At 35.8% G+C, this 20,321-nt stretch overlaps 1 protein-coding gene across 1 annotated transcript in view; it reads left to right on the forward strand.

Moving 5' to 3' along the window:
• PSPC1 (paraspeckle component 1) overlaps nt 1–20,321 on the forward strand; it is a 36,936-nt gene that overhangs the window by 559 nt on the left and 16,056 nt on the right. The window contains exons 2-7 of the mRNA XM_008630999.2: nt 4–226; nt 1,841–2,142; nt 4,848–4,943; nt 5,957–6,153; nt 10,210–10,294; nt 11,199–11,307. Coding sequence (XP_008629221.2) covers nt 4–226; nt 1,841–2,142; nt 4,848–4,943; nt 5,957–6,153; nt 10,210–10,294; nt 11,199–11,307 — 1,012 coding nt within the window. The remainder of the gene's footprint in view (nt 1–3; nt 227–1,840; nt 2,143–4,847; nt 4,944–5,956; nt 6,154–10,209; nt 10,295–11,198; nt 11,308–20,321) is intronic.

The following is a 20,321-nucleotide window of genomic DNA, read 5'->3' on the forward strand; positions in this document are numbered from 1 at the left end:
GAGCAAAGAAGGTGGCGGAGATGAGGAGCAGGAGGTTGGGTTCACCATCGATATCAAGAGCTTTCTCAAACCTGGCGAGAAGAGCTACACGCAGCGTTGCCGGCTGTTCGTGGGGAATCTGCCTACTGATATAACCGAGGAGGATTTCAAGCGCCTTTTCGAGCGCTACGGGGAGCCCAGCGAGGTCTTCATCAATCGGGACCGTGGCTTCGGCTTCATCCGCCTGGTGAGGACCCGGGCCGGCCCCTGGGGCTGCCCCGTCACCCTGGGGCTGTCTCTGAAAGCGGGTGGCTTCGGTCCCTTGTCCCCCGCCCCTTCCTCTCGTTTTCGGCGGGTGTAAAAAAAAAGCAACATCTGCCTCTCATTCTCTTCCTCCTCGCTGCTAGCGGTGGTTCCCCCGCCTCTTCTTCCTTCTCCCCCCTCCCCTGTTCGCCTGTACACATCCAAGCCAGACCCCTGCGTCCAGAGTAGCCCTTCCAGCCCCTGGCGTTTCGGTCCCCGCCTCACCCCATGGCACTTAATGTAGCTAATTTTAAAGACTGGACGGGATTGTTTCCAAATACCGCTGCTCGCACATCGTGAGCACAGAACATAAAATCACAGATTTTCAAAGGTTGCGGACCGCGGGTTGTTTAAAGTACTTGTGCCCAGATAAGACTGGATTTTTAGGGGTAATACAGTATTTGGTTAAACATGCAAAAAAAGGAATCATCCGAAAAGTTTATGATACTGTATTTAAATGTTAATTTAGTGTGCGCGCTCAGTTTTCATGATTGCTCTGTTTAGAATGCACCGATTTGTATCATTCTGGGAATAGCTTTAGAATGCTTTTAGGTGTCTAGTTATGATTTTTACATATATTTTACTGGTTAGGGTGTTTTTCTCTTTTTGGTTGTCGTCTTAAAATATTTATGGCATTCTGCCGTGCATCTTTTACCCTGAGAATTCCCCAGCCTGAAATAGCAATTTTCTGGAGGAAGTGCGATATATTTACATCTCGTTACTCAGTTTGTATGTAATAGAGATTAGGTAGAGTTTTTTTTATTTGAATTTCCCTCTTCCATTACGTGGTAAAAAAAATTAATATATAGTTATTTTTGTGCTTTTTTAGCCGGTTGAACTGTGACGAAAGATATAAAGAAGAATTTCTTTAAATGTCAGGGATTGCAGGTATCAAACCTGGTGAAGATTTTTGAAGTGAGAAAAAAGGTAGTTGTTGATTTACACTGTCTCATGGATGGGGGTGCAGAAAGCCCAGAAATGTGAGAAGAATGAATACATGAGCAAAGAAGGTAATTTCATTATTTGTTGATGAAATTTGAAGTGGACATCCATGGAGAGCAAGTGCGATATTTTCCCTTATTTAAAAGCAAAACAAAAACCCAACCCAAAACACCTTAGATCCTGTAGTGTAATCTTTGAATACCATTTCCTGCTGCGTGGAGTTAGGGATGAAGAATTGAGTAGGTAAACGTGAAAAGCATCAAGTTTTCAACTCAAGACCTTTACAGAGCAGCACCATCATAATGAGAATTTGTTAAGTCCTCTAATGCACAACAAAAAATTTGCGCCTATGTTGTTTTTTTAGAATAAACCATAAAGGGTAATGAATGGGGTTTTTTTTTTCAATCAGAGGGCAGAGACTTCGTTGATTTGTTGGGTTTTTTGTTGTTGTTGGTTTGGTTTTTTGATTGGGGGAAAAAAAAGTTGAATGATCCCGTTGCCAATGTGCACAGGTGAAGGAAAACAACTTTGCTACTTTTCGAGGGGGGGGCACTCAAAAGTGATATTTGTTGTATTTGAAAATAAAAGATAATAAATACTTTATATCTTGATAAAGGAATCTAGGACCCTGGCTGAAATAGCAAAGGCAGAACTTGATGGTACTATTTTGAAGAGCAGACCACTTCGAATTCGATTTGCTACCCATGGAGCTGCTTTAACTGTGAAGAATCTGTCACCTGTGGTTTCCAATGAGCTGCTGGAACAAGCATTCTCGCAATTCGGGCCGGTGGAAAGAGCAGTCGTTGTAGTAGATGATCGTGGCAGAGCTACAGGGAAAGGTTTCGTAGAATTTGCAGCAAAGCCTCCAGCACGGAAAGCTCTGGAAAGATGCAGTGATGGGGCATTCTTGCTTACAACGTAAGTTCACAGGTGTTTGTTTGAATCAATGAATGCTGTATAGGGCTCTAATGGCCCCTGCTTTGCTGATGTGTAAGTCCCTTCTGGGGTCCCTACCGGTTGTGTCAATAATTTTTGCTTTTCCTAATGTGAGCAGAAATTGCATTCATGGTATTCCCCATTTCTTACTTTGTTTTCAAGATCTGAAAGCCATGAGGTTAGAAATTCAGGTGTTTTACATGAATACCACAAATACGCTTGATTTTTTTTTTTGTTTTGTTTTAAGGAAAGCCATCTTTCTCTGCTTACTGTTTATAAGATTACCATATGAGAATCTGAGAGCAAAGTTCTGGGTTTTTTCTTTATATGCAATATTACTTTTCCTTCTCTATATAGTAAGGCATTTTCTATTGAGATTTTATTTTCATTGGTTGCACTCTTCCTGATCCCAGTAACAAAGTGACAAAATAATATTCCTTTGTTTCTTAACAAAACAGTGCATGACATTGCTGATATTTCTGTAAACTAAAGAAAGTGTTTCTATCTCAAAAATTTATGTGGCTTGTAAGGCTAGGATTTTCTCCTTGCTTTAAAATGAAGACTGAGATTCGGAAAAGGTTTATATTAGTGATGTTTGGAAAACAATCTATTTCAAGGACAAGCAAGCTTGCAAATAGCAGCACTTCTCTTGCATCTCATATTTCTCTACTTGCCAAAGAGGGTTGTTAACTGCTGTACTGTAACACAGTTACAAGTGACATTTTCAAATGCTTTCTTAAAAGCTGCATGAAATGATACATATTTATGGTTATTTTTATTTTTCTAATTCTCACTGGGAAAATAAGGCTGTGGTTCCACAGCATGGAAGCTCGCTGCCATTGAATGGGGTAACTTGGAGTTCTTTTCCTGCCCTGACTGTGCTGTTCTTCTATCTGCTTGAGAACTTCATGATACTTCCATGAGCCACTTGTGCTTGCTAAAACAACAGAAAAGCATTAATTCGTATGGGGGTCCATTGCAGTCTGTTTAAGCACAGGAAGGTGCTTTCTAATGTCAGGTCCACCAGAGAATAAGTCAGGAGAAAATGCTGACAGGAGCAGATGGCAGGTGAATAAGGTGTCTGGAATTCAAATTTCTTGTGATAATATCTTAAATCTTGTGTGCTACTGAACTGATTTGGTGGCTACATAGTAAATTTAATTTCAATACATCTTTTCTGTTATCAGGAGGTGCCAGCCATTTGTTCTTATTCCCTGGCTTTCTTGGCATTAGTAATTGAGTGGAAGTGTGAGCCAAACAAGGGAAGTAATGTAGTTCAGTGTTACATGGGTGCTATTCTTGGCATGAGAGATGTGGCAGGGAAAAAGAAGCTGGGATATGAGGGAAGGTTTTTCTTGTTTTACGAGCTGGATAGATCAGTTGAATTGAAATGACCATCTAACAATGGCCTGAGTGAATAAAAAGCACTTGATGATTTTCTTGCTTAGGTGACATGTTCCCTAATGCAAAGTTGCATAAATCTGCTGCCATCTACTTTCATATTTTCCTTCAGAGTCTAAAGTTTTACCATTTTTTAACTGAAAACTCTTTGCCTGATCAGAATCAATTCCTGTATAAATGTATCAAAACTAGACATTCAAAACATTAGCGTTTTGACATTGTTGTTTTACATCATAGCTTGTTAGCACCACAGTTCAGTTGTATTTAAATAGCAGAACTGTCAGCAATTGCCATGCAGATAGCATCAGAAAAAATAGCTGCTGTGTTGTGCCCTGTGATTCCAGACTTCATCTTTTTAATCTAAACTTGATGCCCAGAGTAAAATATATTGGGGGGTCATTTGTTTGTTTGGTTTGGTTTTGGTGGGGTTTTTTGTTTGTGTTTTTGTTTTTTGTTTGTGTGTTTTGGTTTTTTTTGGTTTTTTTTTTTTTTTTTTTCAGAGGGCGACTGGGGCAGTAGGGGAACATCTGCAAAGTGAAATAAAGGCATGGAATATAATAAATGAGTGCTGGTGTTTTGAAAATCGTGTCTCTAGTGCTCTGCGTTTTGTAAGCTCTGCTCCCAAGACTGATGCAGAGAGCTTTTTACACAATTCAGAGTTGTTACACTGCTCTCTTTGGCAGTACTGGCTCATGCTTGCCTCTGCTTACTACATTTCAAGGAAACTGTTTTCAGAGATAAATTAGGATTCTGATTTGTGAGCCTATGGTTGTTCAAAGAATGGGTTTTAAATAACTTAAGCAGAAATGTTTTTCTAATTATCACTGTAATATTAATACCAAATTATCAAGCTGTTTTCAGTTGTAGATTAACTTGCAAAACTAAGTTGTTAAAGTCAGTAGAAATATGAATAGGTTGTCCTGTTCTGTTTTGGATTTGTTGCTTTCCCAGTACAGTCATGGCCTCTGGTGCCTCACTGATGAAAACAAAAAGGTAGTTCCTTCCTCAATATTTTGTAATTATTGGTAGATGGTTTTGGTATTTAAAAAAAACAAACAGAACTGTATCAAGTAAGTTGTAGTTTCTAGGCGGAATAGCTGGATTTGGGCATAGAAACAATTATTTTTCGAAGGTAAGTCTTAAAATCGGGATTCATTGGAATTCTGTGATTTAAGACAAGGCACAGGAATTGCATGTTAGCTTTCTGGAGTGTTTCTTTATAATGCTAAAATAAGTTGTAATTGCTTCATTAATGATTCAGTTATTAAATTGAAAATGTTTTCCAGAACACCTCGACCAGTTGTTGTAGAACCAATGGAGCAATTTGATGATGAGGATGGACTCCCAGAGAAACTAATGCAAAAAACACAACAGTACCACAAGTAAGTTTTGGTTAGCTTTATTTTATAAAACGTGTTTTATGTACTTAGTTACCTTTGTAAATATACACTGATTTTTACTTTTGAGTTTGTGTAGCAGGAAGTAGTGCTTTGTATGTTGTGCTGTTTTGTGTCAAAGGATTAAACAGGACTTTCTCAAATTTCCTAATCACAGTAAAATTCAGACTTGGCTTGTTGGTTTAACATTCTGTGCATTTACTGTAGTAGAGAGATTCTTGGCCTACACTGCAGTCAGTGGGAGCTTGTTGCCAGCAAACTATAGTCTTTTATGGATTAGGGGTGTGGTCTAATCCTGCAGAGATTTTGAATACCCACAGATCTTTATGTTCTCTGAATAGCCCCTTAACTGTTCACAGCCTCCCTGGCCTGTAAATCTTTGCAGCTTCCACAGTTCAGGTAAAACTTTGAGCATGACATGAGAAAGTGAATCTCGATCATGAGATACAAGTCCCCTAATCTGAAAATACTAATTTTAATATTATAATTCGTCATTCATTTTGCTTGAATCTAAAGTGTTTATTCTGGTAAGACTGTAGAAGACCACTTCTTAAAAATTTGTCACTGTTAGGTACAATATTAGTGTTAGAATGGGAAATGCAGGCTCATTTTAGTGTTTACAGGTTCTGGCTGATATTCTGTGCTGTCTAGTAAGCTTTGATATTTATTTAAATAACTGGTTTTATGAATTGACTACTTGCTTTAGAAGGCTGAACACAGATAATCTAGTGTTGCAGCTTAGTATTTTGTACTGATGTCAATACAAATTTTTATCTTAAAATTAAATAGAATCTTTTTTTGGACAATTTTTGGAAAATAGTCTTTTTACTTGTCTTAATGTCTGATTTAAGCTTTGTCTGGTTAAGAACGTAGTCATCTGACAGGTTGATAAAAAGTCAGATCTACACTTGAAGTGATTGTTTATACATTCTCTGGCTGCTACAGCTGTTGATCTAAATGTGTCCTTTTGTACATTTTTACCGCAAAATTTTTATTAGGAAAAGAGAACAGCCTCCACGCTTTGCTCAGCCTGGAACGTTTGAGTTTGAGTATGCTTCACGGTGGAAGGCTCTTGATGAGATGGAAAAGCAGCAGCGTGAACAGGTTGACAGGAACATTAGAGAAGCCAAAGAGAAGCTAGAGGCAGAAATGGAAGCAGCTAGACACGAGCATCAGCTAATGCTGATGAGGCAAGGTAAAACCAGATAATCTACTAGTATAAAATTTGTTTTGTCACAGATTTTTTTTTTTGTGTAGCGTATTGAGCTGTTTACTTGGGCAATTTGCTGGCCACTATTTAATTAAATGTATGTAACTGAGAAAAAGGAAGGAATACTTTTCTGTGCACATATTCCTTGATGATTTGCAGAAATTATTTAAGAAACTAAAAAAGAGGTGATTGTCTGTTTTCTTCACTTCCTAAATTTGTCTTTAGGAAAAAGTTTACTTAGCCTGTTTTTCTTGAATAGGCACATGTGCTTCCAGTGTAGAGCTGTTTTTATAAGGTCTTGTACAGAGTATCAAGTCTTATGCAGAAGATAATAATGTGAAAACATAACTATGTAATAATATAAAAAGCATAAAGTCTTAGAGTGTAATAACATAGAAAACTGTTCTGAAATGCTAGATAGTTGTTGCAGCACCTGAAATGACAACTGTTTCTTGATTTATTTTCCAAGAAAAAATGTTGACACATTACGTTTCCTTGTAAGCTTAAGAGGTGTATGTTACAGGTGAGGAATGTGCATGTTAATATGATGCAAGAATACTGCTGTCAATACACAGTACTGCCCTCCCTTGGCAGTTAGACACATTATAGTTTTGTGTGTATGCGTGACTGAGATTTGTAATGATGGTTAAGATACAGTGCTTAAGATACAGGTTGGATAACTCTCCTGTTGACTTATCTAATTATTAATATTTAACAGTGCTAATGATCCAGTTCCAGAAATCATGCTCTCTAATTTCCTTCAAATTTATTCACCTGTTGCCTGTAGTTGAGGGCAAGATTAGAGATTACTTTTTCTTAAATTCATGTCTTAATTACATGTTAAACAGAGACTAGGTGACTGTGGTGTCTCAATTGAGATAGAAAAGCTCTTGATGGTAAAACATGGGAAAAATCTTAGGTATGTTTTTGGATATTAGGGTTTCTTTTAAGGAGAACATGAAGGAAAATGTATTCTTCTTTTTGAATATTTGTTAAATGCCAGTTTTATATGAAAAAAGAGAGAATTATTCCTTCCATTAAAGAGCCACTAAAACATTTGGTGCTGCTATTCCAGTGGGGAAATGTGGGGTTTTTTTAGTGTAGGAGGAGTTTTTTTCCCCCTAACAGTTTGGTTAACAGAGTACCTCTTTGGTAGCAGATAACTTAGAATTTTGTTAAGATAGTTACGTTTCTTCTTAGTCACCTGCCGACATTTAATTTTCCAAGCTCTAGAGATAAGCAAGTATTCGTTCTGTTTTAGTCTTCTCAATTCTTCAGTATGTATGAAAATACGGTGGTTTTTTTCATTTGTATGTATTTTCAAAGATTAGCTGCCTTTTGTTGCTCTGAGCAGTGTGGGTCTAAGTTCATGCCATGCCAAGAATATTGATTATATTAATGAGATTGCATCACAGGATTCTGTAGAAAGATGTAATGAAGATTCTAGGGCATCAGAACCTAGAATTATTGGTTTTGTATCCCTGGTGCACAAAGTCAAACTTAGATGTATTGAAGCAGTCATTAGGAAATAAAATATCATGTTTTAATTGTGTAGGAGTTAGAAAGAAGGCAGGAAGGATGAGCTTACTGGTCCATATACTCTTGCAGGTGAAGGTTGTGTTGAAACTGCTTTACAAGAGCTAGTAGGACTTGAACTCTAGAACATGTTGGTTTGAGTACTCAGGTTCTTGTTGTGTGGTATTAATTCTGAAGGTAGATTTAATTCTTTGATATGTGTAATTTTTCACTTTTAAGTGTCATATTTTGACAGACTGAGTCAGAAGTAATTTGTAAAGCAGAATACGTGTTTCCATGTGTAAGTAAATTGCATGGTCTTTCTGATCTATGTACTGGTGGTATGCATCAAACATTTGTAAATACTCTCTCATAATGATGGTTAAATAGATTATGTAAATGCTGGAAAACGTGACTGAATTTCACCAGAAGCTTAATTTTTTTATCAATTATATGGAAATTTGGCATTTATTTTTCATCTTTAGAACCTAAAAAATCAGCAGCTAAAACTGCTTACAAGTCTTTGTGGAATTGATATTCCAGTTTGTAGGATTAACTTCTGAGGTGAGAAAACCTTCACCTTCTGCTCTCTCCTATGTAGAAGGTTGAAGGTAAAAGTATAAGCACAAGGAAGTGCAGAGGCTAATAATAATGCTCTCTGTTTTCTTTTTTTCCCACAGCTGCTTTAGTGCAGATTTTTTCTGTTCAGAGAAATGGCCTGTCAGTCAAGAATACCATCACTGCAGGTCTTTTCATATGAATGGCTCTTGTTTGGCAGAGTTTGAACTTCTATATCTGTATTTTCACACGGCCTACTAAGGCTTTCTGTCAAGATTTTGCAGTTGTCAAATGATACTGAATCATAATTTGCTATGTTGAACTTTAAAAATACTACCAGTTTCAGGAAAGGCAGTAATCACAACTATGCTATGGAGAAAAATTAAAAGAACACTGAGGAAAGTAGAGTGCTATGCCTTAAGAACAAAGGACAGGAAATGATAAATTTGTAGTAATTAGTGGTAGAGAGAAAGTAGGAAATTTTGTGCCTGTGTGCACAAGAAATAGGGAATGCTGCATAAATTTGAAAGAACAAAGAACTGAAAAGGAAACATCTTTTCCCACAGTGGACAGCGTTGCATACAGAATGGGTTAGTTTTTGATCTCAGTAATACTCTGAAGCAACCCAAAGGTTTATTTTAAAAGGAAGGTACATTTGTACTCTTGAAATAACCTAAAAGCTGTTTAAAAGCAAAAAGAAGTGTGCTCATGACACTGCCCAACGATCAGGATACCAGTGGCCAGGGCTTCTGTGGCAAGCATAGCTGGAAAGAAGCAGCCCTCAGACTTTGTGATTTGAGTGATTCTTCAGTGTAGTCATATTCCATTGAAGTGTGAAATGTGTTAATTTTGCAGAAGAGAATAGAAAAGCAGTCCTGTAAAATGTGATTGAGAAAGGACTTCTAATGTCAACAGAGATGTTGTGAGAGTAAAAATCTGATAATCTTCTTTGTTCAAAAAGAAAACAAATACATGATATTTTGGCAAAATGTACTGGCCGTTGTAGTTTTTGGATATTAAAGTAAAATTTTAAGTTGTAATAATTTATGCTGATGCAAGTTTGAGGAAAGTGATTTGCATAATTAAAAAGGTATTTTAATTAATATAGTGAAGAAATGTGTAGAGAAAATCTGCAGAATAGTTGAACTAAAGCATAAAAGGCATGTAATGGGCGGTATGGTAAAATGTTACTTGTGGTTTCTATAAATAATATGCGGCCAATATCCTATGAAGTTAAAAAATAAAGAACTGCTTTCTAACAAATGATAAAATTAATATTCATTGAAGAAAGCATAAATTTCCAGGCAGAAATCAATAATGTGACTGGTCAGCAAAAGTAATTACTATGAGTTATGCCCTGCTTTTTAAGATCATTTTAAGTGCTTCTTAAGAGGCTATGGCTGGGCCTTTTTTGTGGGGTTAAAAGCCCAGTCATTGGTAAGTTGCAGTAAGCAGAGTCCTGATAGATGTCCATGGAGGTTCAGACTTCATGCACCTGAAGTTCATACCACTTCTCTTTTTCTGTTGTATGCCACATAGTGGTCCGCAATAGGTAGTGGAGAGTATGAAAGTCCATAAATATTGCGATGGTTTTCTTAGTAGTGTGATTTTAGCAGTATACAGCATTGTGAGAAAATTGATGCCCTGTCCTAGATGTAAAACCAGGATGTGATTTAATGGATCGAGAGAGCTTTTTTCCTTTTCTTTGAGAATTTAAGATTTCTGTTTCTGTAATCTGCTCTGGAGGCTTTGCCCATTTTGTACCTTTTCTGTGTTTGTAAGCCATGGATCCAGTGTTTCTTTCAAGTACTAGACTTAGCTTTATGGAAAGAGATGAGTTAAATGCATTGAAAATTTTGTTTGAAAAATGGAATGTTAGAACTGTAATCTGACAGTAATAACAAGTCTTGTGTTGCCACGTTATTGATTGACAGCTTTTATATTTAAATACACTTTTAATCCTGTTAGATCTCATGCGTCGTCAGGAAGAATTGAGGCGTTTGGAAGAACTTCGAAACCAAGAACTTCAAAAACGCAAGCAGATACAATTGAGGTATTTCGTCTTCTACTGCGTGGAGGTGTGGCATGCAACCACTGTAGGCCCGCGTGAATTTAGATGTGTTGGCTAAACTTGCTTTTCAAAAGCATAATGTGTGATGTTTCTGATAATGTTAATATAATGCTAATATAAAAGAGTGGTTTCAAGTGCTGCCTGATTTCTATAACTTATTTCAGCACTGCTAGTTTTGTTGTAAATTTCTTAGATTTATAAATAGCATAGAAATGTCTTAGCCTATTTCTTTTGTTTCATATTTATTTTAACATGACCGAAGCATAGCTGTAGTAGATAGGAACATGCTTCTAAATTTTATGGGCAGTGATCTGCATTATAGAGTCATAGCATTGCAATCTTAAGGTCTGACAAGGGATTTTGAAAGGTATTTTCACTTGATATTCTAGTATGTTGCAAACAATTTTTCTTTTGAGATCTAATTTATGCAAATAATTGTTTTAATGCCTCTTCTAAAGTTTAAGAAAATAGACATAGTGTCATCGTATTGATTTATACTTTCTGTGTTAAATATCACAATAAATAAGAAAAAAAGAGCACAAACACATGTCAGAATTAAAAATGTGTCTTTTGGCAGTATTGAAATGTTTTAATCCATAGTGGCTTTTTAAAAACTGGAATATTTTAACCTGTTTACCAATATATAGCTGGAAGAGAAGGTATAGAATGTATTGGTATTGAAATTACTTGTATTCCAGTTTAAAAAACCCCCATGAAACTTCGAAAGTACTCAAACTCCTGAAGTTGAGTAGATTAGTGCCTTACACTATGTAAAAAATAATTAACGACCAACTCTGTTCGTGTACTTGATCTTACCTCTTGAGACTGAGTGCAAGCCTGAACAGGTCAAGAGACTAAGCTGACATAATTTTGAAAAATATCCTAGACATGAAGAAGAGCACAGACGTCGTGAAGAAGAGATGCTACGCCAGAGGGAACAGGAGGAATTACGACGACAGCAGGAGGGAGGATTTAAGCCAAATTTCATGGACAATGTAAGTACAATTCTATGGTGAAAGATGCAAAAGAATTTTATTATATTATTTTTATACTAGTTATTGAACTGCCATCTTCTTGTTGGCTGTTTTCTCTTCAGTATTTCATCGTTCTCCTGAGTGAATTGCTACGTATTCAGTAGTGTAGTTACTCTCTTGTATGATGACATCACTGTTATTTTTCCTACAAGCTGGTGATGTAACACTTCCGTTAAGTGAAGATGTTCAGATACTAATTCTTTTTACTTGGGAATTGAAATGTTTCAGTAAAATAATTTTTCTAAGTGGGAGGTGATGGGAATCACCATCCTGATGTTTCCATCAGGAAGTGTGCTACTCTGCCTGAAGGTGTAAATTTTAAACCAGTTCAGGCTGTTAAGCTTGTTTGAATTACTGGTTTTGGTTTATACTTCACTTACTAAGATTAATATACTTCAGAACAAAAAGGGCAGTGTTAATTTCATATGGAGCCTAAAATCACTCTCCCTTTTTGACCCTGTGTAAAACTAGATGTGGAGAACATCCAAATCATTATTAAAGGAGACTGAAAGATTATGAAGGTGGGGGAAAATTTGTCCTCCTGCTACAATCTGTAAATTATTTATATTAGTAATTTAGGTATGCTCTGCCTCTGAAGACTCATCCTGCAGGACTGACAAAATGGTGCTATCAGAGGAGTCAGCTTCTAAATTATGTTGGTCAAAGGGTATGACTTTTTTTTCTACCGACGAGATCAGTTAAATGAATGCAAACCATGTTACAAATGCTTTTACCTTCTCATGAGTAGGTTACCTTTTACTGTTACAGTTATTCCTAGTGAGGAAACAATGAATAAGCAATTCACACAATGCTCTTTTACATTATTAAAACAACTGTAGTCTGCAGGAGGGGATTTTGCTCCCCTTCACAGGTGCAACTCCATACATCAATCAGAAATGACCTGCTGGTTTCTCAGCTACTTCCTGTGAAAGAAAAACCTGTTTTATATTCTATACCATAAAATTTTCTGTAGGGTTGCAAAGAATTTATTATGTATGTTCTGAGGCATCCTAAGAGATGTTAGAAAATAAATGTTTTCCTGTTCTCAGCAGGACATTTCCCCCCTCCTCTGCCCCTTAGTGTTTTTAGTAAAGATGGGGAGGAAGCAAAATAGTTCCTTTGATTTTACTAACAGGTACCACTTGTTTCTGCTCACTGTGTTTTGAGGGACTTGCTTTCAAAAGCAGATGGTAATTTATTTCCCTGTGTTCTCGTTCTAAAAGAAAACTGCTTTCAGCACATCTTTTCTTCAGGCTGATGAAGACCAAGTATTCAGAACTCATACTGTCCTGTAGTGTGTTCCAAATACTATTAAGCATACTTGGGTAAATAGTATGTAACAGTCATCTGATGTAATTTAGAAATAGTGCTTACTGATAGTGACTTCTGTAGTGCCAAATGTGAAATTTCGTTTCAATATCTTAATGTAGCATCTTTTGGTGTTGCCTGACTTTCTGACCCTGTAAGCTACTTGTCAAAATTTCCTAGCTCATCTGTGAGATTCACACTTCTTGCTGCAGAGAGGTGCAGTAATAGGAAGCTGGGGAGCCAACCCACAGCCCTGGGATGGCAGTAGCTCCCTCAGATTTACTGCTGTTAGGACACTGTGGCCTATGTTCTGCAACTTGGAATGGGGAAAACTAGATAATGTTGGCCACCATAGCCTTTACTGGTTTCCTTCTTACAGGTGTCTTGAGATAATAGTATTTAGTCTCTGTGCTTAAATTGCTTGCCACAGTTTGTCCATCCTTGTTGCTTATCTACATTTTTAAATTCCAAACTCTATATGAATAGAAACTGTTAAAGTCGGTGTGCTGGACTTGGCAAAAATGTAGAATAAAAAAGGAAGAGGAGTGGTTCAAATGGAAAGCACTTCAATCACTATGCATAACTTTTATGATTTCTATACATCAAATTTTTTGGAGGGGAAAGGTAAAAGGTGGAAGACTGCTTTTGCACTCTCATGCATTATTGAAATTGTGTGTTCATCTGGACTTAATTAATACACTCCAAGAATATATAGATGCAGTTTTGCAGTAACAGCTCTACCAAAAGCGTTTTAAGTTATATATAAAAGAATATAGAGTACAGGTGGTGTTGTTTAAACATCATATGAAATTAAAGTGGCATATACAATAATACATGAAAAAAGTATTCTCTAGACTAGTATTTAGTATTCTAGTTATGTCTTGCCTTAGGTTTTACTTCTAATGCTCTTTAAACTTTAAAAGAGGAAAATTGAAACAAAATTGCAAGTGATGTGTTTACTTTCTTTAGCAACAGTTTCTCATCAGGGCAGCTGTGCGACTAAGCATGCCTATCATTTTATAGATGCTTGTTATTACATGTTTTTAGATAACTGCAGTTATGTAGTGTGAATGGGAATTGAAAAAGCCTTTGCATTTTGCAGCAGACAAAAACTGTAAACCTTTTCTGGAGATTGCAAAATGACACATCAAATCTGATTTCCACTTAGAATTTCTTATACAACTAATTTGTTTTTATTTGTTCTTACTAATACTTATTTGCCATGAACAGATTCCATCTTGCACTTACTTCTACTCTCAGATTACCACTATACATGTACTGAGAAAGTTATTGTCTATTTTCAGAGGTTAAAAGTTGACTCTTGGTGAGAATTGAATTTTTTGATACTGTTGGATAGTTTTTTACCATTCGGGTCTTGATAAGCTTTTTTGGCATAATACTGACAACATATTGAAGTCTTCTGACAACATTTTATTTAGTAGGACAATAATAATTGTTTCTAATCCTTGTTTTTGTTTCTTAAAAGCTTTGAAAAGTAAGCTTCTTTCAATTATATCCTATCACTTTTTACTGGTCAGTCTAAAACAGGAAGATAAATGGTAAGTGTGATGGCAACCAGAATTGGACCCTCTTATATAAGGCTGCAGGATTAGGCTTTCCCATTGAAAGTTTCTTTCTGTCTCTTTTCCCTAACTAACTAAACTTGGATTTTTTAAAAATATAGCTACTTTAGAAAAACATCTTGTAGTCAAGTTTAGTGCAGCTACCAGTTATTTGATTTTGTTACAGATGATAAAAATATTTTCAGTGAGAAGATTTCTTTTCCTGAAGCATTCTTGTTGCTGCTGATGATGTACATTACAAATTTGATTGCATTGATTGTTAATCTAATGGGCAGCCTGGTGATGCCTAAACAACTTATTAATCTAGTTGTGTGATCTCTACTAGATAAATTATATATATATAGTACTTTCATACTGGATAGGGTTTTTCCCTTCCTTTCTAAAAGTCAGTTAGTTGAAATGTGCTGTTGTAGCTCAATAATTTATATGCATTCTGATTTCACAGTGGCTTAATTGGGAAACTTGTTTTCCAGTAGTATTTTGCTAATTTTTATTTTGCATACATTCTTCTGGCTGAAAGAGGAACTTGCTGATGGTGATTTATTTTTCAACAGCACAAATATTTTTTAAAAAGAAAATACTTCTGAGTGCCAGTAATACATTAATTATTTGAACATGCAATGGTTATTATCCAGTTATGGATGGCTTGCTTAGATTTACATTGTTGAATCTCAATCAGAGCTGTTTTACAAAACAATTCCAGTTCCAAGACATGCTTTTATTCACGTCACCAACTTAGTGGCTTGGATTTGGTATACTAAAGTAGTTTCCATGTGTCTAAAACAGAGACCAAAATATATAGGAGTCGTAGTCCTAGTTTTGGTGTGCACGGATTTAATTCTGTAGTAACACTGTGAAATAGTGTTGGGTGGGTATTGTACTTAGTGAAACAATAGCTGCAATACCAGCCTAAAATTTACAGCTCTTCTAACTGATGGTTTAAAGAGGGAATTGAGACTTCTGGATGTCCTTGCCCACCTCCCTCCAAGGAAAACCCCTTTTTGAATGTGTAAGGGACTGTTCCTTGAGAATTCATCAGTTTCAACTTCTGAATGCTTGCTGTTTTTTCATGTAAGACTTTGTATATTAAATACTTTTCTTTTTAATCTCATAGTCTTTTCAGGAATTATTTCTAGATGTTGTTTTGCTTTCCTTTAGTTTTTCTTGCAGAGGCACTGTTCTCAAGTATGTTGAGTAATTATCAGCATAAAGTGTCAGCTGCTAAAGCAGTGGAGGTGCTCCAACAGCAGTGGCTGTAGTGGACTTGGATCAAACGCTGTAAGACAGATGAGAGCAAGAAAGTAAAAAAGCACATTGCAAAACAGCAATGAAGTTTATAGCTTTAGGAACGCCATCCCAACATCATTTTTGTTCTAAGAATTTGGTCCTTTGGAGCAGTTTACAAATGCAGTTTTCCATTTCTTACTGTTTGGAGCCCTATTGAGGCATGTCTTATCCCTCACTTCTATATTCACTTGCAAGTTAAGCATTAGATGTGTTTGAAACAAGATTATCAGTTAGATTTCTTTGAACTTCACTAATTCAGGAGTAAATTTCTGCACTTCTTGCCTCTTTAAGTGAATAGAACTGTATTTTCATCCCATCTTCTCATAGCATTGTGCCCGAAAGCTCCAGTAATGTAAGCAGTTGGAATTTTCACTGAATGGTGAATTGTTTCCTACCTTACTCAAAACTAAACTAAGGCAGATGCCCAATAAAAAAATTAATAAAACTTTTCTAAGAATCTTTTCAAATTTGATATGTTTTCTAACAATAAATGTTGGTTATTTTATCCTGACAGCCTCATATACATAATGAAGCTAATGGTGGTGAAGTTTTTTGAGTTTGTATGAATAAAATCTCAATTTCTTACTCCTTTATAGAAGCTCTTTTATAGAGCGTGATTGGGTGAGATGAATTGCATCCTTACTGTAGTCCAGCATACATAGCTCCTGTGTGATGCCTGAAAGGCTTTTTAAGGTAAAACTAGCTTGGAAAAAGACAAATCATTAAATGTAGAACGAAAAGACACCACCCTGACAAAATACTCCTGCTTTTCTTGGCAGTGGTTTTACTTAAGCAATCAGGTTTCTTCCTATGCGTAAATCAACATAGGATAGGTCTTTGAGCAAGTAGTTTATAAATATGCAGTTTGTGTTTTTGTGGGCAGTCCTAGTTTTGGCAGTAGCACTAAACTATTTTTATTTTTTCAGGAGTGATATGCATCAGTAGACAGATTCATGCATTTCTTCTGTTCCTTGGTGTTTCAGATACTAAAGTTGTTGCTTTGGGCAAGAATAAAACTTCCTTAACAAGCCTTAAAATACTCAATTTATATTATTTTCAGAAACTAAATAAATTATTTTCAGTCTTTAATTACATTGTCTGTCAGGTAGAAAAAACTATTTAACTGTCATATCTGCTTTTAGTATGAAAAAGCATTTTACATGAAAATCAATCCAGAACTTCAGGTATCTTTTTGTAACATATTATGTGCTATATACATTAAATGAAGGTATTTGTGGAATAAGGTCTTTTGGTTGTAAGTATTTCATGATCATTTTAGGATGGTTCATAATTGGTTTTGTAGGTCATGTTTTTACGTATGTCAAGGATGCTACTTAAAGTAATTTTTCAGTAACGGAGCAAATAATTGTTACAATATTATGTTTCATTTGTAACTTTATGTTTCTGTATGTGTGAACTGTGAGTATTTAGGCAATGTGATATTTTCGTGTTATGTTTAGGAGACTAATCTTTTGCTCTGTTGCAGTCATCTTCTAATGTTTGCACAAAGTGCTTTGGAAAATACTAATATGTACTTTATGTGAACTTGCTAATAGAACAAGAGACTATTCACAATTAATTTTTATACTTTAATGTGCTGTCAAATGTGCATAAACCTCCAGTATGAATTTAGGTGCTGTGGTACTGCTTTTAAGCTTTCCCAAATTTGTTCTTTTCTACAGTAATTGATACAGAATTTTCTGTTAATATTCTTTAGAATATCTGGTTTTGTTTATAACCTTTCTTTCTCTCAGTAAGATTGATGATGAAGAAACTAAAATAACACTTTCCAGATGCTGCTTATGGAATGGCAAAATGACATTAGTCTTTGTCAGTCTTGGTGTTTCATGAGGCCTCAGCTGTAGCAGATGCCATTTTTGTTCAATTATTGATAGAGGGACCTCCAATGCATCTGTGCTTGTTTATAGAATACTCCATTTGCGTACTTAACTTTTGCTGTTTCATGGATTTTACAGATAAAAATGAAAAAATCTAATCAAGAGCAGATTTAATAAGTCTATATTCTGTATTTTAATATAATTTTTGAAAATTGTTGCTGCTCACAATTTAAATAAAATCTACTTATTCAACTTAAGTTACTTGAATAGAGTTCTTCAGTTTTTCATATTCTGACAAGTAAGAATAAGGCTTTTATAAATAACTTAGAAAAATTCTTTGATGTGTTTGATAAATGCCGTATATGTTTGAAGAAGCTAAAATTAATGTTTGCCTTAATAATTTTCATTTTTTCTTCCTCAGCTACTGGAGTTAAGTTTGACTTGGAGTTTGTACACGTATTTACCCAGACTAAGAAGAAACTAACTTTCAGTTTCAGTTGTCTGCTTGGTACCTATTTCAGACTCATCTACCTCTCTAAATCCTATGATCTTGCTTGGTGGCCCTGAGACTTGTAACCAAAATAAGTTCCTCTGCTTAGAAAAGTTCGTCTTTGCTCAAGGGATCTGTGTTTAAAGAAAGAATAAAATGCCCAAGAAGCAATAAATGAAACTTCTGTAGAAATACTATTTTTGGATGTGAGGAAACCTGTTAATGGGTTTGTAGCATAGTGTGAGGGAAGCCTGTTTAACGACCTGGTTTCTCTCTCAAGCTAGTGCCTTCCAAGTTGTTTTTTTTCTTAATGTGACCTTTTGCTTAGCCTCTAACATTTTGCTTCAGTTGCTCTCACAGAGCAGAAAATTTTAATAGTGATAGTGCAGTAAACCGATAAAAATAGAAGCAAATAGAAATTAACTTAGTGCTGTTGCCTGTCTACTGATACCAGGCTGTTATTTTTAAAATTAAAATATTTATGACTTTTCTCATGAATATTTCACAAGCCTCCTTGTCAAAGTAGTTTTTCTCTTGTTATTGGAGGTAGTGCTTGTTTTGGGTTATTAAATCTTCCATGAGGAAAATGGAGTTTAAATCTGATACTTCTGTCTTCCTTCAAGTACACTTTAATTGTGCAGAGGTTGGGTATTACTTTCCAATTAATTAGCACTTTTAATAAATAGTGGGTTCTGGTAAGATGACGAGTTTCGGTAGAGCTGGTTTGTAACTGTAATGATGGGGAGTTCAATAGAAACTAAAGCTTGAAGAGTCAATTAAATATGGCTAAGGTTTGCCATTCAAAGATGTTTCTGCCTGAACATAATCTTAAAATCATAGCATGGTTTGGTTTGGAAGGGACCATTAAAGGCCATTTAGTTCATTGCCTCCTGCAATGAGCAGGGGCATCTTAAGCTACTTAAGGTTGCTCAGAGCCCCATCCAATCCACTCCTTAATGTTTCCAGGGATGGGGGATCCACCACCTGTCTGGGCAACCTGTTCCAGTATTTCATTGCCCTCACTGTAAAAAATTTCTGCCTTGAATCTAGTGGGGGGTCTATCCACTATTAGTTTAAAACCATTACCCCATGTCCTATCACAACGGGCCCTACTTAAATATTTGTCACCATTACGATTTCCTACAGTGGCTTCTGGCTCATTAGTTTAGGCTTAGAATTGTGTGGGATGAAAGAGCGTTTGTATTAGTTTTGTTCTATACGTGACATGAAGCACACTGCTCTTACTACAGGTCCCAAATGCAGTTTGGGTTATCTGCTTGTGACAGGAGAGCTGGTAGTTTTCTGTTCCAAATGCAGTTACATGAAAGATCCAAAAAAGACAGTATGATGTTGAAATTAGGTTCTTCAGGCTTTGTTTATCTTCTTACATGCTTCTGGTTTTTATAATACATTTTAAATGTTATTTACTTACAGAGTCTTCATGTTTGTTTCTCCCAGCATGTCTGAATTATTAAACATTTCTTTTAACTACAGGGGAACTTCTGAGTTTAGGTGAGAACCAGCTATTCGTGTTTGTCCCTATTGTTTGGGTGGTCCCCATTGTGTCCCTAACATAATTCTGACCTTTGGGTCTATTGTACATAAATAAAATACTAGTTTTTGTTGGATATTTTTGATGAAACCAGACACTGTAGCTTAAGAGTGTGTGGACTTGGGTTAGGGTATTTAGCTAGAAAGCAATGTTTTTTAATCTGTTTGGATTTATTCTGATGACCAGTTTCTTAAATTTTTGATGCAAACGCTAGAATTGCCTGGTAGAATATATTATTTTCATCAGTCAGAACTTTGTTTATGTAAATGACAAGCATCTTCCTCATTCAAGTCTGCCTCATATTGTTCCAGTTTTACCGGAAATGGCCTACAAGTTGTATAAAATAACTGTGCAGCTTGGCTTCATGCAGAAAGTTTCTCTGATGCTTCTCTGTTTATATTTCTGTATGTTTTAGTGTGCTGTATGTGTGGACAGGCCATAAGTTAATTGGAGAAATCTTAAACATTGTACTATTCTGGTTGTAAGCAACATCCATAACATGTATAAAAGACACTGTATGGGTGCTAGAAGTTTCTCCTACAGGACTTCTTTGTAGCATTGCAAGACTTTGGCTTTCAGTTTCTTTTTGACAAATACTTGCATATTCTAATTACTTGGCTACTTAAATTAGTTATGAGATAGCAACTACAATTGGACTGGTTTTTATGTTATAATTTAGTTGGCATATATAATATCTACTTGGTGAGGAAAAATTGTTAGTACAGAAGTCTGGCAAAGAGTCATATTTAGTGCACTGTGGCTATAACTAGTGGTGCTTTTAAGTTGATTTTGCAGTCTTATAGTTGACACTTCAATTAAGAAGTAGATTTTCACATAAACATTCCATGATAAAGGGTATTCTTGGCTGATTAATTCTTCTACGTAAACATCAATGACTTTCACTACGTCTTATCTTG

This window comes from Corvus brachyrhynchos, unplaced genomic scaffold (assembly GCF_000691975.1).
Source record: "Corvus brachyrhynchos isolate BGI_N302 unplaced genomic scaffold, ASM69197v1 scaffold363, whole genome shotgun sequence".
Classification (NCBI taxonomy): domain Eukaryota; kingdom Metazoa; phylum Chordata; class Aves; order Passeriformes; family Corvidae; genus Corvus; species Corvus brachyrhynchos.